Source organism: Nelumbo lutea, chromosome 7 (assembly GCF_056320005.1).
Source record: "Nelumbo lutea isolate HS-2025 chromosome 7, American lotus-T2T, whole genome shotgun sequence".
Lineage (NCBI taxonomy): Eukaryota > Viridiplantae > Streptophyta > Magnoliopsida > Proteales > Nelumbonaceae > Nelumbo > Nelumbo lutea.
In genome coordinates, this window is record NC_142690.1 from 7865297 (window position 1) to 7883947 (window position 18651).

The window sequence follows — 18651 nt, forward strand, 5'->3', positions numbered from 1 at the left end:
AGGCCCATTAGTCTCTTGCACAGTTTTTACAAAATCTTGGCTAAAGTCTTGGCAGAAAGGATGAAATGTGTGTTAGGCAGTGTTATTTCTTGCAATCAAAGTGCTTCTGTCCCAGGTAGACAGATGGTTGACTCGATTATCATTGCTAATGAATTGCTGGAATCCAAAAGAAGAGAGGGGACCTCAGGTGTTATGTGTAAACTTGATATTGAAAAAGCTTATGATCATGTAAGCTGGCATTGCTTGGACCTGGTGTTGGAGAAAATGAATTTTGGGCAGAATTGGAGAAACTGGATCAGAGTTTGTGTCAAGACCCCTAAGTTCTCCATTTTAGTTAATGGGCAATCGACGGGGTTTTTTGGGAGCTCTAGAGGTTTGAGGCAAGGTGACCCTCTCTCTCCCTTGCTTTTCATTTGTGTCATGGAAATCCTAACCCTTTTTAGCAAGAAGGCTGCTGAGAATGGGCTTTGGGATGGCTTTGCAATTGCACGAGGCAAGGAAAAAGTTAAGATTTTTCAATTTGCCGACGACACTTTATGTTTTGTTGATGCTTCCCCAAGTCAGCTGGAGGTGGTGCTTGGAATTTTGAGTTGGCTTGAGGTGGTGTCTGCCTCAAGGTTAATTTGAGTAAATCTCAGATCATCCCTGTAGGTCATGTTACAAATCTAGATGACTGTGCAGAAGTAATGGTTTGTTAGACTGCCCATCTTCCGGTCAAGTACTTGGGGCTTCCTCTTGGAGCTAAATGTACTTCCTTTAAGACTTGGGTTCCACTGATTGAGAGAATGGAGAGGAAATTGGCATCTTGGAAAGCTAAATATTTTTCTTTTGGGGGGAGAGTTACATTGATAAAGAGCACTCTCTCTAATCTTCCTACTTATTTCCTCTCCCTCTTCCCTATTCCATCCAAAGTAGCAAATAGATTGGAGCAAATACAGAGAAACTTTCTTTGGAGAGGTTGGGAGGAGGAGAAAAAGGTTCATATTGTAAACTGGGACCAAGTGTGTCTTCCTAAGGAAGTTGGTGGGTTGGGCATAAGAAAATTGAAGAAGTTCAACTCTGCCCTCCTGTGTAAATGGCTTTGGAGATTTGCAAATGAAAGAAATGCATGGTGGAGAAAGTTTATTGTGGATAAATATGGAGTGGATTGGGGTGATTGGAGATCCAAGTGTCCTACTGCAAGAGGGATAAGTTCCATTTGGACAGGTATCTTGAAGATCTCTACTCTATTTGAGGAAGGAATCGGATATAAATTGGGAAATGGGGAAAGAATTAAATTTTGGAAAGATTCTTGGTGTTCTGAAGTGTGTCTGAAAGATGCCTTTCCTCTCTTGTATCAAATTTCTGTAAATCAGGATTCCTCGGTTGCTGAGACTTTCATTGCTTCTGCTAATTCTATTAGTTGGAATCTGCTTTGTAGGAGGAGCCTCTTTGATTGGGAAGTGGAAGAGTATGCGAATCTGTTGGGCGTGCTTCATAATCAGAGGGTTGACTTGAACAAAGAGGATGCTTGGAGATGGAAATGGGAAGCTGATGGCTGGTTCACTGTAAAGTCTATGTTCAGTAAGTTGATAAGTTCAGGTCATGTGAACTTTCCGGCTAGGCAAATTTGGAACTCAACTAGTCCTTCTAAAGTGAAGTTTCTGCTCTGGACAATGGCTTTAAATAACTGTCTAACCAGAGTTAATCTAATGAAACGTGGCATTCAGATTCTGGACATGTCATGTGGCTTGTGTGGTGGGTCAGCAGAAACTATTGAACATCTTTCTTTGCATTGCCCAGTTTCAATTTGTATTTGGAGGCATTTCCTTCAGGCTTTGGAAGTCAGTTGGGTAATGCCAAATTCTGTGAAGGAACTGCTGTATTGTTGGAGAATTGAGGGTCTCAGCAAGAAAGGAACCTTGGTTTGGAACACTATTCCGGCTGCGGTGATTTGGGCTATCTGGATTGAAAGAAACAACAGAATTTTTCAGGGTAAAGCTAAATCTCCAGAGGAAATGGTGTAGAAAGATGTGGGGAAATTACTATCTCGGGTGTCGGTAATGGAGGAATTTAAAAATCAGAACATGCGATTGTTGTCTAGTTCTCAGTCTTGGATGCATTTGTAATCTGAGGTGGCTCTAGGCAGCCTCTACTGGCCTAGGCTCCTTTGTACTGTAATGTGATTTAGTAAAATACCTGACCTTTTACAAAAAAGAAAAAATTGAATGGTGGTCAATCCTGAATCTCAAGATTTGAGAAAAGCTGTGTTTGGGTAAGATTTTTGGTTGATATTGAACCTTGCTTCTATGTTAGGATCCTTTTTTTTCCAATTTGTCTGAATCTTCAAGACTATGCTACATTGTCTTTTTCCCTTTATAATGGATGCGTCTTTATTTTTGATTTTATAGAAAATACTTGGGATTGGCTGTGGATCAACTTCTCTTTTTTGCACTTTTTTGGAAGTTTGGGTAACATTTCATATATTGAAATATTAATAATTTTTGTATCCTACCATGATACATGCATAGGTTTTCTTTGTTTGATCCGGCTACCTTTGTGTGGCCAAAAAGAGGGGGAAGAATAATGTGGAAATGCACCAGAACAGCAGTGATTTGGACCTTATGGGAGGGAAGAAATGCTAGGATCTTCCAAGAGAACCCGAGAAGCAAGCAAGAAATTATGGATTGTATCTTGACCAGAGTTACACATTTGCTACTAACTTTGGATCTCTTTAGACAGTTCTCCTTCGATGGTATTTGGAGGAACTGGTTATCAGTGGCTTCTAGTTCAGTACAGAAGACAAAAACAAGGTTTTTATGGGCACCTCTTGAAATTAAATTTTGATGGAAGTAGCCAAGTCAATCCAGGTCCGTCTGGAATTGGAGGAGTCATAAGCGATAGGGAAGGAAATCTCATGGCACTTTTTTCAGGACCGGTGGGGAATGGAGACTCTATAAGGGGTGAACTGTTTGCAGTCCTACAAGGTGTCCAGATTCTAAATGGGATGGACTTGGAAGACCTGGTGATTAAAGGGGATTCCAAGGTGGTGGTGGGCTGGTTAAAAGACCCAGATTCAGTGATATGGTGCTATCGAAATGAAATGAAGAAATTCAAATGGTTAACACAAGAGATGAGCTTAATTATACAATGGGTGGGAAGGGAGGCAAGTGCTATGGCTGATTCATTAGCTAAGCAAGGGGTAACTAGGGATCAATTGTTTTGGGCTTAGTTGTAATTTTTGTGCTGTCTTTTCTTTATGAGTGAGGCTGCATCTCGTGCCTCCATTGGGGAAGCTTGTAACAGTTGCTTATTTTTTCTGATTTAATGAAATTTTAAAGAATCTTTTACTTATAAAAAAAAGCAAAGGAAAAATATATATGTATACTGATTTTTTTGATCAGCAAATATATATTTATACTGATCCCTTTACCATATTTGCAGGTCTTCTAGTTTCTGAGGCTAGTACAGCATCACAGGCTGCAGGTATCTTGAAAGAGTTGATCAGCCACCTTCTCAATCAAATGACTTTATTGACCAGTGAAAATGAAACATATGAGGATAAACTAAGGGATACCACTGAATCTGTAGTCATCTCTTCTATTTGTAATGTATTTGAGAACATGCTCACTACTACCGGGGGGGTTCCAAATAAGCATATGTTGGCTGTCATTTCAGATTTGCTACTCAAACTTGGTACGCCTTTGCATCCCTAGACATTGAAAATTTGTTGTTAAGAAGTTACTGCTGTGGGTAAAGTATATCTAAATAAAGATTGTAATGCATGTGGGCATATGACATTTTGGTAATGGGGGCTTGTGACTTTGAAGATTAGATTTTGTGCTATTTAATTTTTTTCATTAACAATTTTGTGCTATTTAGTCTCCATTTAGGAAGAGTGCAAATACCTTGGAAGCAGCCTCTCTTTATGTTTAGGGGTAAGGCTGTGTACATCTGTCCCTCCCCAGAGCCCACATAGGCAGGAGTCTCATGTACTGGGCTGCCCTTGGGAAGAGTGCAAATACAAATACGCTGGTTCATGAAAATGCAAAGATGGTTTAGTTTTGTGTTGATAAATTTGGCCTTTTTATTGTTCAGTTAAAGGAGATAAGTTGGTGTTCTTACCAAATGGTTTTGGTTGTGATGGGTACAAACATGAATTCCAAGACTGGAATCTACGTTTTATTTTATTCTTTTACATTGACCAACATTGAGTACAAAGTTTGTATCCATTTTTTGGATGCAAAATTTGCTCTCATTTTGAATGCAATCATGTATTGGAATTTGTGATGAGTGATGACTGTCATTTTCACTACACATGTATTCTTACCAAATGCCTGGAAAACTGAACCAGAGCATATATGTCTCAAACCAGTGTTTACACTTTTTTTTTGATAAATGAAGAATTTATTAGAGAAAGAAATCAGGAGCAACTTTTACAGAAGACACTTGGAGAGGCACAAGCTGCGACCTCTTCAACCCTTCAAACACTAAAAAAGATTACGACTGAGCCGAATACAAATGTTCCCTTCAAACACCGGTGTTTGCAGTCTTCAAAACGGAGCCTTAATATCTTATGATTTTATTGATTGAGTGTTTCAGTGTGACATAGTTTTCTAGATTAATGTTTTTGTTCAGTGAAGTTTACCTAGTTTCTATTATTGATTTGCTACTACCTGTTACCTAGGGGCCATTGCTTAGTATAATGGTGAAATCGTAGGCTGACTAGCATGAGAACATGAGTTTTGAGTGAGAGTAGCCACCATAGTTGTAAAGGCGACGCCTAGGCAACAAGGCGCCCTTGGAGGCTCACCTCGCCAAATTGCCAAGCAGTTTTCTATAGCGTGTTATAAAAACTTATATTTTCTTGATTTTTTGAGGTTATAATTATAAAATAGACATTTTTAAGCTAAAATATTCATTTTGTGTGTTTATATACTAATTACTTTTTATTATTTTCTTATTTGTTAGGGTTTAATCAGCACAAACATTTCTAAATGCTGTATTGAACCCTCAAAGACTTCAAAACCTGAACCAGTAAGTAAGGAAGAACATAAAATGTTGTCCAATCAACACATTTTCTTATTTTTCTTTACTAATTTTGTGTGTTTATATACTAAATTCTTTTTCTTCCACATTTTCTTTTCTTCTTTTCCTATAACAGAAACAGGGGTTCAGCCCCTATATTTTTTGAAATTTCTTTTCTTTCTTCTTTTTCTTCTCATGGATATGTTGAGTTTCTATACTTTAACATGAAGTTTGTACTTTTCTTATGAAAATTATTGATATTTATTAAGGAATAATGATTGAACCTAGGGAACTACCCTAGGAGGCCACAATATCGCATAGGTTAGGGGTTGAGCTACTTTGTACTAAAAACGCTTAAGGTTAGTTCCATTTCCAATCTACCCCTCATAAGACCCCAGATAACTGGGTCCTTTATTTTTTGATTAGTAACCTTCAGTTTTGTTAATTATAACACAATAAAATGTATGTTCACCCTTCTACCTTCTCTCTCCTTTCTTTTCACTTACATTTGTGTCCAAAGCATTTTTTTTTGACCGATAATTTGTGTCCAAAACATTTGATCTCTTGATTCTCTTCCTGCCTTTTTTTGATCAACAGAAAATTAGTTTTATTATATTAAATAGAAAAAATGGTGCTTAGTACAACATGAATACTGAAATGTTAATCCCTTTCTTCAGATCCAACACCCAAGTTACATAGAAGCCCAGAACAAATGTTGTCTTGTAACTCCTTGTTTAGCAAGGGAGTCAGCAAACTTATTTGCAGTCCTTCTGATCCACTTAAAATTCTGCCCCTATGTCCTTTGCAACCTGTTCCACTTCTCTTATCACATGTCTAAGAGTCCAAGGGATATGCCTATTTGTGTTTACCCAAGAGACAACTACTTTTGAGTCCTCTTCAACCTCAATCAATTTGAATCCCAACTGCTTAGCTAATTTGAGCCCTTGTAGTAAGGCCTACAGTTCAGACTTCAAGGAGTTTCCCTTGCCAATCGGTCTTGAATATAAGGCCAATATCATCCTCTCGAAATTTCTGATTACCCGTCCTGTTCCTGCCATTCCTGGATTTCCAAGGGAGCTCCCATCAAAATTTAGCTTGACTTTGTTACCTTCTGGAGGCTTCAACTCCATTAACATTCTATCTTTAACTCTTAATGAGTGTTCTACCTCAGTCCAGGCCCTTAAAATATCAGTGATAGAAAAATTTTGGAAGCAATCCAATGTCTTTATCCACAAAGCTACCTTTAGTTTTATGCTGTCTATGATTTCCTCCAAAGATCTTTTTTCAGAGATCTGTTCCCACCCCTTGCCTTGTTAGACCATTTGCCATGCTATTGGCAGCTCTCTATACCCATCTAATTCTCATGTCAATGTCCCTAGTCATCCACCTGATTCCATTTCAAGGCGCCACGGCATGGCGGCTAGCTGACAGGGGGGGTGCCTTGTTGCCTAGTTGCCTAGGTGATGACTTTCTTAAATAAAAATCATGAATCCCCTAGGGTAACTCCCTAGGTTCAACAGCAACTGGCAACCGTCTTTCATTTGTAGTTCTCTATAACCTTCATAAGAAAGTATAAGCTTTGTATTAAAACATAAAAAATCAACATATCCATAAGAAGAAAAAGATGAAATAAAAGAAAGTTAAGAAGATCTAGGGGCTGAGCCCTATTTTTGTCCTAGGAAAAGAAGAAAAGAAAAGGTGGGACTGTAGGGCACCTTATTGCATAGGTGCCACATTGGCAACTATGTTTAGGGATGGATTGGGCCTAAACTATTTGGCCCAGGTCTGGCCCACTTATTTTTGGGCCTGATTGGGCCCAGGTCCAAGCTGAGGCCGGACACATAACCTAGGTCCAAGCCAGAAGTTTGTGGGCTAGGTTGGGCTAGAAATGACCACCTATACAAGAAAATTTGGTTGACTACAAAATGCACATGAGCTATACATCCTCATCCACTTAGTCTAGACTTGTCCAAAAATCTGTGGCAGAAGAGCTCTATAAAGATCTTCCAATTCTGGGCGAGCGATGGTCCAAGATTCCAGAGAATAGAACAGATATCCTCACAAAATCGTATTACACCTTTAGACTTGCCATTAAAATATGCACCTATTATCTCTCCTTCCAGACCATCATAAATGATTAAAATGCCAATAAAATCTTTGATTCCCTATTACCATCAAATGGCCACATGGAAAAATCTCATGTGTAGCTATAGGAAGATCATTTATGCCAATTCACTGGTTGATAATCTTGTTTGTTTTTGTTCTTTTTTAGGGGGGGGGGAGGGGGGATTGAATAGGCAACCACTCTACTGGGGTCACCATTGTCTCAGGTTAATCTATACTGTATTATTCAACATATTTATACTTGGTGTAGGTACATGGATTTTGATATCACATCACGTGCGATAAATGGCCTTTGGTGAGTCCACACCAGTGACCAACACATAAATAATGGCAGCACGGTGAAACATTAAAATAGCAATACTCAGTTCCAACACATCTGCCTAATAGGGGCACACTCATTGCCTTCCCCTAGGTCCTAGCACAGAAAGACTTTGTAGTGACACACTATGCATTCTAGCTTCGCCTCAGATGGTTCATGCCGTAGTAATGATTATGTAGTGCGCTATAGCATTCCGGCTTTGCATTGTAGGCCATCATGACCTTGTGATGTGAGCCGTGTCCCCCCATCGCAAGCCTATTTCCCAGCCTCACACCTGTGTATTGATCCTATACCCTATATCCTATAGCTCCATCAACACTTAGACGTTTTTGGATGTAATGTCTCCAGCGCTGCATAGGGTCATGCTTCTAGAAGGGGAGTAGCTGCACTCGTGCTCACATGCGGACTTTGGGAGTAAAGAGATCTTTTGCACTGGCATAACTGCATGGACACGTGGAAAAACCCCAACCTACTTACAAATCACAGATCCAACAAACTTGGGATTGCCTTTCCAAAGTGGGAAAACTTCCCTCCTTTCCCCGAGGGTATCTTTATAAGTAGGGGACCTCCGAAGATCCCCACGCTGATCCATTACATGAACCTTTTGTGAGCTCTGCCCTTTGGAAAACTCTACCTTCCCTCACCCTTTTGTACTCACTCTCGTTCTCAACCTCTTGGAGAACACCAGCGCCGCCATCTACTGTCCTTTAGGTAGATACCCCTAGTGCCACACACTACCCTCCTACACTTTATGTACTGTCATTGACACGATAATTTCCCCCTCTCCTTTCAACCAGAAGGCGATAGAGGGAGAGAGTTGGTCTTTATGGGACAATTTGGAAATCTTTTCTGTTTAGATTCCAAGATTGGTTGTTGAAGGTGTTTTTGTTTTGCTCATAACCAAAGTGAAGGTTAAGAGTTGTATATATTGGTTTATATGTCTATGTGCTTGCTGGACTATCAGTATAAGTTTGAGTTTGCAAGTATATATTTTAGATGTGGTTATAATTGACACTTTGGATTTGCTGACTAGTTTGCAAATTGTTTTGTAAGTAATATCTCATACTTGTTTTTGTTTTGTAGGCAATGTCTCATACTTTTTTATGAAAAGCATTGTGCTTAAAATTGCAGACATGGTGAAGCTTACTAAGGGAGACATGTCTAGCATTAACCATGTAAGTCCATGAATGGAAGTATGGAACTTCACTAAATATGTTTGAATGCTCACATGGACTTGATTAGAGGATAATTCTTCTTATGCTTGTTTATTTTTCACTTTCTCATAATACCTGCTTTGCTTTATTGTTTGTTGGATAAAAGAAAAATATTTAGTACATGTGTATGGGAAATAGTACTATGCTTCTAGTCTTCATTCCCAACAATTGGATGAGTAATATATAAAGTTTGTAATACCAGCCATGGATAACATTTTCTTCTGATGGATCAGATTCAGGTGCTACGACTTTGGTTTCAACTTTCAATATTATCTTTAGAGGATTAGTGAGAGCTACCACCTTGTTTGGACAATGAGAAGATATTTCTAGTCTTCTCCCACTTCCAGATTCTACTATAAGCCCTTGCTGACTCCAACTTTGTACTGTAAAGGAGCTGCAGTAGTTCCATCAACTCCACTTCCCAATCATTTAGATTCCTCCTGAATTGTGGGATCCAAACCATGCTACCATCTTGGATTTGCAAGCATTCAGCAATTCAAACAAGGCAGGGAGCCTCTCATTCAAAGGCCTATCCCCACACCAAACATCCTTCAAAAAATTGACCCTCTCCCCATTTCCTACCTTGAACTTTACACCTTTTGCAAACCAATTTTAAGTTTTTTCAATACCTTTCCAAACTGAGCATCCATAGGACTGGTTTAAAGTTCCTGGATCCCATCCATTTTTTTTTTTTGATAAATGAGTGATCCCATCCAATTTTTTTTTTTGATAAATAAATAGAACCTTTCATTAATTTGGAAATATTAGCACATACAAGCAGCCCTTGCAGAGGTGCGAGCTGCAAACTCTCCACTAAAGAAGAAAACAAAAACTAAGTTACAATTGTGCCCAATACAAAAGTTCCCTAGCTGCCCCTTACTTGCTAGAAAGTCCGCCATAGCATTTGCTGATCTCTCCACCCATTATATTCTTAGGTCCATGTTTCTTGTCAGCAACTTAAACTTTTTAATTTCATTCCTGAAACACCAAAATACCAACTCTGGGTTCTGCAACCAGCTTATTACAACCTTGGAATCAGCTTCAACTATTAGCTGTTCCACCCCTAATTGAGCTGCAAACTGTACACCTTGCAAGGCAGCAAACTGTTCTGCTCTAGTAGAGTCTCCCACTTCTAGAGGACCTGAGAAGATAAGTATCACATTCCCGACTTCCTTTTCAATATCCCACCTAACTTAGAGGGGCCTGGGTTTCCTAGACTGCTTCCGTCAAAATTCAACTTCAAGAACCCAGCAGGAGGTGATGACCAGCTTGTTCTTACTTTAATCTTGGAAGAGGAACAAATTGCCACTGCTGCCCAATTCCTTCAAATGTCATTAAAGGAGAATTGGTGGAGCAAGTCCAAAGATTTCAGCCAATGAATCACCCTAAACAAGACACAGTCCTTAATCTCTTGAAGGTTTCTTTCCTTCTCCAGGAAAGTTCTAACATTCCTTTTTTTCCCAAATTGTCCGTTTCAATGCAGCTCTTGCACACCTCCACATGATTTTACCCCTTTTCTGTTGCCGGACAAAAGTGGAGGGATCAAAAAGCAATCTTAAATCTGTTGGCAAGTTCCAACTGCTCCCAAACAAAGAGAGGAGCCAATCCCATAACTATGCAGTAAAGGAACAAGAAATTAGTAAATGATAACAGTCCTTACTCTGAGATCTGCAAAGGATGCACCAGTTGGGGGAAATACAGAGAAAAGGTCTTTGCTTTTGTAGATTGTCCAAGGTATTTACTTTTCCATAGTACACTTCCCAGCAAAAAGCCATAATCTTAGGGGGAACAGGTCTGCACCACACTTCCTTAAAAGGGAAGGCCGGGAGAGGGAAAGAACAACAAATGGATTTGAAAAAAGAAGCACAAGGATCCTTTCGATTGAGGTGTCCAAATTCTTTTGTCAGGTTCAGAGGGGTTCAAACAAACTTTCTCAAGAAGGCACAGTAAACTGACTAAGCACTCCATCTCCTCATCCCTTAAACCTCAACAAAACCCGAAATACCAAGTAGGAGCCCAAGGGGTTTCCAATGATGAACAAAATTTGGAAACAACTTCCTTTTTGTACCACGAAATGAAGAACAAGGAGGGGAAAAGGATCTTCAAGGGGGATATCTCCAACCCAAATGTCCTCCCAAAAGAGGACAGAGTTGCCATTACACACATCATACTTGATATAACTGAGGAACTGAGGGAGATTATTGTGCACAACCTTTCTAAGGAGTTGCTGAAGTTGCTCGCCTTGATACACCAGCATCCCATCTATTCTTTGAGCATCCATGTATACTTCTGATCACCTCATGCCACAATCACAACCACTTCCCCAATAAGGTTGTATTTTTCTGAATTAAGTTCCCTAATACCTTTTTTTTTTTTTGGAAAAGGCAAAGTAATATTTATTGATAAGAAATTACACACAGGAGGCTGAGATCAGTCCCAGAACAGGCTGACTGATCAAATCAGCAAATACACTTTCCATCAAGAGCTAGAAAGAAATACATCTGATACATTACAGTTTCTAAAATCCGCAGCTACAGACACCCAAGAAATCAGCTTGCCCACTGATTTCTGAATGAACTCTTCCAGACTTAGAATCTTGTTATTGAAAATCCTTCTATTCCTCTTGGTCCAGATGAACCAAATTAGCCCAGTGTTTTAAAAGCGCAAGGCGCAAGGGCCATTGTGAGGCGCGTGCCTTTTTGAAGCAAGGCACACAATTTAAAAAAAGTAAAAAATTCAAAAAAATAAAAAAAGCAAAAAACTCAAAAAATTATAAAACATAATATTAATAAAAATATAAACTTAAGTTTTAAAAAACCTATTATCTAAAATTAAAATACATAAGTATAATATGTAAAGCATATTCAAATGAGAAGTTAAAAATGAAATCAAACATATAAAACATTTTCAAGCATATAAAACCCACAATCTCTTTTTTTTTTTTTTTTTCTCAATTGCATCAAGTAGCTAATGTGACATATTATATTCATAATTCTACGAGCCGCCTTTGTGCCACGCCCCTCAAGGCAAGCCCAAACAAGTCCATGTTAGGGTATTAAATTCTTAGTTTTCACACAAAAGATAATAATTTTATAGTTTTAATTGCTTTTTTATAGTTTTAATTGCTTTGAAGAAGATATTTTATTGGGATGAATGAATGGACAACATTATCAACTAGGGGATTCTTGAAGCTTTGGCTGGCCTCGAGGGGCGTGGCACTGGACTCAAAAAAAAAAAGGAAAAAACGGCAAATTTTCAAAAGGCGCAAGGCACACCAGTTGAATGGGCTGCGCCTAGGACTTGGGCGAGGCGCCTACCCTAAAATGCGCCTAGGCACGCCTTTTAAATCAATGACTAAGCCCCCTTCCTCTTTACTCCTACACACCACCTCTCACTTAATTAAATCATCTTTCCTATTTTCCCTTGGTACCCAAAGAAAGTCGCTCATTAATTTTTCCAACTTTTTAGCTTCCCTAGTTGGAATCCTAAAGATATAGAGATATTATGTTGGAAGGTTCACAAGTGTAGCAAGGAGCTGAAGGAATGGAGGCGAAGAACTTCGTGGAGGTTATCGATGGAGAAAGTATCTCAAGGTGGAGACGAAGAGCTTTCTGCTGGAAGAACTAAGAATCAGAGGGCAGATTAGCTTGAAAATCAGGGAAGCTAAGCTGGCTACAGTTCTGTTGGTAGGACTGAATGTGGTAGAATGGTTAATAGATTTTATAGTTGCAGGGAGTGCAAAAGGAAAGGACAGATGCTGGCAAGAATTCCTAACAGAGGTGGGAAGGAGGTATGTGGTGGAATGCAGGAAAAACCACAAAGAATTCTTCATGAGAGTTTTAGAGCAGTATGACAAGACTAGGAAGCAGATGGTCTGCTTCCCAGAAGGAAGGAAGAGCCAAGGGTGGACTGAAATTGTCAAGGCTCTGAGAGACTTTATATCTAGAATGAAGATGAAAAAGGAAATGGGTTTGGAAGAAAAAGTAAGAGAGGATATCCTGAAGACAGTAGTGAACATTGAGCCTCCCAACAAATTGGCCCTGACCTTAGTGCAAGATGGAAATAGAGCAGCATTATTGATATCTGTGGCAAAAGGAGGGTGGTCTAACAAACTGATTGTTGAAGTTGATAAACCAGGTAGAAATTGGGAGGAGATTGCTGATTTGGTGACAAAACAGCTAAGGATGACGACCACATATGTATTAACTCCTTTTGATGGGTGCAAAGCTCTGCTAGATCCGCTGGATAATAAGCCAGAAACTGAGGCTGCGAGTTTGCAAGACAAACTGGGTTCTGTGAACATATTCAGGTGGTCTCCATCATCAAACTCGAAGGAGTCTTTGGTAATGGATGGAGTTAAAGTACGAGTGGTTGGTCTACCTTTCCATCTGTGGAAGGATGAAATAGCAGAAGTCATGGCAACACTGTGTGGAGCAAGACTGGTTGGTGTTTTCTGGAGAGATCTCAGGTCTGCAGCAATCTTATTAAATGGTGTCAAGCCTGAGGAGATTCCCAGGAAAGTGAATCTGAAAGTTGGAGCCTTCATTGGCGGTCTGGTTGATTTCCTCCTTTGAAGCTGATATGTGGAGGGAAGCTCGAAGGGAGGAAGATGGTAAGGTTGAAGAAGAAGCCTTACGTGGTAGTAAGGGGTTGGCCAACCTGCAAGGAAGATGCAGTTACATAAAAGAGAGCAAGCAAGATGCTGGAAGTTCAAAAGCGTTGCTGAATATGGAAAGTCACAAACGTGACCAACAAGGCATTAACTGGGTACCTGATAGATCATATGCATTAGCAGTAACAAATGGCGTTCAAGCTTCTTCATTAAATACACCTGTTAGAATGACAAAAGGTAAGAAGGGGGCAGAGCCGCAGAGAGTAGGGGAGCTGAAACGTTGGGTCTTTTTAAAATGAACAGGGCCTAATCTCTACCCAATCCGGGCCAGGTAATTGTGAATGGGCCTTTTCAAAGAGGTGGGCCCCAGGTTCAAAAAGATGGGCCAAATAATAAAAGGAGGGACAAAATGGTGGGTCTATCTAAGGGACAGGGGGGACAATATATTAACACAGTACATGGGCCGAATATTACCAGCCCACTGAAGGGGCCCAAAAAGATTTTAAAAGGTCACTTGACCAGGGGGTGAAGTCGATAGATGGTAAAATCCATCTATCTTCTTCGTTGAGAACAACGGATCGAAAACCACGAAGAGCGAAGTTCGCTACTCCTGGCTACTCCTTACATTGGGTTGCGTCAGAAAAATCGAACAGAACGTCGCCGGAAAAACGCAAATCGAGAAGTGTTCTTGAGGAGCGAAGCATTATGAGTGCTCTGAGGAGGAAGTTTCAAGTAATACTGATTCTGAAAATACAGTAAGTCTAGGATGCATTGATCTGAGCAGCTCGAGGAACATTTTTGATGAAGACAGTTTGGGTGCAGAGATACTATTTCAAGAGAACAAGGAAGAAGAGGATTCACAAAGAGTTGAAGAAGACACTGCGAATGGTTTGGATCGTCCAACAAAAGCTGCAGTTCAGGTGCTGCCTGCACTCTGAAGGGAAGTCAGTCCAGTAGCTCAGGAAAATCAGGATATGGGGTCGGTAAGGAAAAGTCCTAACACTTTGGTCTGTAACGTAGTACCAGAAGAAAGACAGCACTGGAAGAATAGTTTAACTGTAAAAGCCGACATGGTATTGACTCCTACTATAAACTCTCTAAGGCATGCTCAATCATGGGGAACAGAGTTAGGCCTCTTTCCTTATGCACAGCCCCCTCCCTTGAATGATGGCCCATTGGTCCCCAATAACACAGGTATGAATGTCCATTCAGTTTTGGATACTAATGTGCCTTCTGTGCTTGTAATGGATACACCAGCATCTCGAGCGGAAATTCCAGTTGGGTGGAAGGGAAGAGAAACTGGAAATCCTGAGATTGAACTGAGAGAGGGAGAAGTGGCACTTAGAGAGAGACGGGAGGAGGAATTAGAGAAAATTTGGGAAATGATCTGCACACTGCTGGAGGAGTACAGAGAGGAGGAGGAATTAGATCAAAGGAAGAAAGTAGTAAAATCTCAGAAGAGGGATTACTACAGAAGCTCCGAGTTAGGGGGAGAGGTGGCTGAAGCTAATGCATCATCTAGGGAGACCGAGGGTAATAAGAAAAAGAAGAAGAATAGATCAGAAGTGGAGAGATTGATTTCAGATTATTAAAGTGAGCTGAATAAGGGTAGTTTAGTCATCTTATCTTTGTTAAGTTGTATGCTTATGTGGCAGTTTTATTAGAGACGCTCTGCCCCACACTTAAGTAAGGGCAGTTTAGTCTTTGTAGAAATTATTAGAGACTAATTACTATTAAGGGGTCGACTGATAGGGTTTACCTATCAGATTCAACAGTCCCTTTTCCTTTTTCTTCTTCTCTTCTTCCTCTTCTTCCTCTTGCTGGTTCGGGTTACTGTAGCAGCAGTCAAAACATGGTATCAGAGCCATGTCCCTGACCTACTTCAGTTCGTGAAACATCTCAGCAGTGTTCATGACCTCTCTTTCTTCGTTTCTGGGCTGTTAATGGAGAAAACTGGTTCGTCCTAGGTTTGAAACATCGCAGCTCGTCTCTCTCTGCTGTGCATAACCTTCTTTATTAAGAAAAATGACCTCAGTGGTGAATGGTTGGTTGAGACTCTCAAAAGAAGGTCGGTTTCTTCTTCTCCTTGTGTTGCTGGTATTTCTGGGTAGAAAATCTTCAATAACCTGCTAGTACTGATCAGAACCTAGAGAACTAGGTTTATTGTTGCCCTAGTTCTTGGAGAAAATCCCAAGAACGGTCTGTGTGTACAGTATCCGAATGGTGTAGGGGCTGCTGTAAGTTGCCGAGTGGTGTAAGGGCTGCTGTAAGTGGCCAAGTGGTGCAAAACGTAATGCAGTGACCTAGCCGAGTTCCTTGTGGTCGTGTAGTGCCCTCTTAAAGGTGCTAAACAGGTCTGTACCGGGTGTAACATATATGACTATGTGGTGGTGCTTGTGATGCACAATTTTTATTGAGTGGTTGTAAGAAGGTTTGCATGTGATTAGTAAGTATTGAATTGATGTTTATGTGGTTCGTGGTGTTGTGAGATTAGTAGTAGTGTGAACAAAAACAAGGTTTGCGTACCTATTATTGTTTTTAGGGGCTGCTATAGGTGCTGGAACATCAAACTCCTAATAACAACACTCAGTTTGTAGCTGAGAATTCAGGTTAGAGGCAACGGTGAAAGAGTACCATGGCAACAATAGGAGATGGGTATAATGATCAGAAACCTAGTGTGGTGGTTCCCTCTGACTACCTAGGTGTATAGATGACCTTAATTAAACTGAATGGGGGGAACTATGCTCCATGGGCCAAGTCAGTGGAAGTTTTCCTCAAGGCAAAGAGGAAAGTGAAGCATGCGAAAGAAGATAAACCACCGACTGACTCTCTAGGGTTTGATGATTGGGAACAAGAGGATGCTCAAATCATGACCTGGCTATGGAATAGTATGGAACCCAAAATTAATGCCAACTTCATGTTCTTAGATACGACTAAGGATATATGGGAACATGTTAAGAACCTATATTCTGGACAAGATAATACTACAAGGGTATATCAACTTTATCAGGAATACTTTGATTTGCAACAAGGAAACAAAACCCTAGAAGAGTATTTTGCCTGCATGAAGAATATAAGGAATGAACTCAATGTCTATCATCCCTTCACTCCAGATGTTAAAGTTCAACAACAACAGAGGGAACAACTAGATGTTACAAGATTCTTAGTGGGGTTGAAATCGGAGTATGAACCAGTTAGAGCCCAAATATTAGGGAGCTCTACCCTTCCTACTCTTGAGGAAGTATTTGCACGGCTTCGTAGGATTTCTTTGGGACAGACAGAGAATCCCACACACTTTGATAGATCAACACTTGTGACATCTAGAGGAAGTGGACATGGTACAAGAGGGGGAGGACATGCCACTCGAGGTGGCCGTGGCAGTTTCATGTTTGGCCGGGGTGGTGGTCGTGACTCAGGGGGAGGCCGTGGCAAAGGAAAGAGTAACTCTGCAAGGAAGTGTACTCATTGTGGCAGGGAAGGACACACAGCGAATTTCTGTTATGATCTACATGGCCCTCCTTCTAAATGGGCTAATCATGTTGTAGTTGGTGAGGTTGATATCAGTGACAGTAAACAGGCAGATCTAACTCCTTCCACATCTACATTTGCTTCTGGGAGGGAGATGGTGAGTGTACCGCGTAACGAGTATGAACGGTTCCTTCAAACCACTTCACAGCATACCAATGCTACTCTTGCCCACTCAGGTATTGCTTGCATGCCATCTAAAACCTCTTCTTGGATTATTGACTTTGGAGCCTCTGATCACATGACCGGGACTCTAGGTGTGTTCTCTTCTCTTTCTGAAATTTCCACATCACAAACTGTTACACTTACCAATGGCTCTTCATCTCCCATCTGTGGTGTTGGTAATGTTGATATGGTTTCTCTTTCTTTATCATCTGTTCTATATGTACCTAAGTTTCCATTTCAATTTTATGTCTGTTAGTAAATTAACCAAGACTCTTAACTGTTCTGTTACCTTTCTTTCTTCCTCTTGTGTTTTTTAGGATCTCAAGACGGGGAAGAAGATTGGTGGGGGGGCATGAAGCTAGCGGATTGTATTACCTTGACGTTGGTGGATCTTCAATTGCACTTTAGACTTTCCTTACTCTACAATGGCATTGCCGACTGGGACATCCATCTCTCAAGGCTCTCAAGATTTTGGTTCCGTCATTGAGTCAGTTGTCAGTTTTACAATGTGAGTCATGTCAGTTTGGTAAACACCGTCGTGTGTCTTTCAGTCCAAGAGTTGAGGGTCGTATGTTGAGTCCTTTTTCTTTGGTTCATTTAGATGCTTTGGGTCCAATCAAAATAGTCTTATAATGGGTACAAGTATTTTGTCTCCTTTATTGATGATTGTTCAAGAATGACATGGATTTACTTAATGAAAGAAAGAAGTGAATTGTTTTCTATTTTTCAAAAATTCCATGCTGAAATACGCACACAATTTGGTGTTCCAATCAAAATTCTCCGTTCAGATAATGGTCGTGAATACTTTCTTACTTCATTTCAACAGTATTTAGAACAGCATGGCATTATTCATCAGACATCATGTGCATACACCCCTCAACAAAATGGGGTAGCTGAACGGAAGAACCGTCAGCTTCTTGAAACTGCTCGGTCTATTCTTCACCACATGAATGTTCCTAAACGTTTTTGGAGTGATGCTGTACTCACTGCATGTTTTCTCATTAATCGGATGCCCTCCTTCATTCTTCATGGTCGGTCCCCCTTCTTTATCTTGTTCCCCACTTTATCTCCGTTTCCATTAACTCCTCGTGTCTTTGGCTGCATGTGCTTTGTCAACAATCTGAGTTCTGGAATAGACAAGCTAGATGCACCATCCGTTAAATGTGTTTTTCTTGGCTACTTTCGGACTCAAAAATGGTACAAGTGTTATTATTCCATTACTCGAAAGTGCTATGTCTGTCCTGATGTCACATTTTTTGAGTCTATCCCCTTCTTCTCAGGACCTGAAGCACCTTCGTCTCCACCCTTACTTTCTCTTCCTTTTCCTGTCAGTGATCCTGTTGCAGATGTTGCTGTTGGAGTAGACTCATCATCTCATCCAGTGCAGATACTACTGAACGACCACTGATCCGGCAAGTGTATACACGTCGAATGACACCGGCCCATCCTCTAGCTTCTACCTTATCTTCGGATCCTGTCATGGCTTTTGTTGCTGAACCCTCAGAACTTGACCTACCCATTGCCTTACGGAAAGGTAAACGCAGTTCTACTCTCCATTCCATTTCCAATTTTGTTTCATTATCTCGCCTCTCCACCTCACATCGTCAGTTTGTTTCACTTTTGTCATCTATTTCCATACCTAACAATGTCCAAGAAGCTCTTAGTTCACCTGGGTGGCGGCAGGC

General features: G+C 40.4%; 1 protein-coding gene across 2 annotated transcripts in view; it reads left to right on the forward strand.

Moving 5' to 3' along the window:
* The window catches only part of LOC148844907 (ARM repeat superfamily protein), a 107143-nt gene that overhangs the window by 16092 nt on the left and 72400 nt on the right, over nt 1-18651 (forward strand). Inside the window, exons 3-4 of one of the 2 annotated variants that reach the window (XM_088954448.1) lie at nt 3424-3675; nt 8534-8625. In XM_088954448.1, the coding sequence (XP_088810574.1) occupies nt 3424-3675; nt 8534-8625 (344 nt within the window). The remainder of the gene's footprint in view (nt 1-3423; nt 3676-8533; nt 8626-18651) is intronic. The other variant, XM_088954449.1, reaches the window with a different exon arrangement.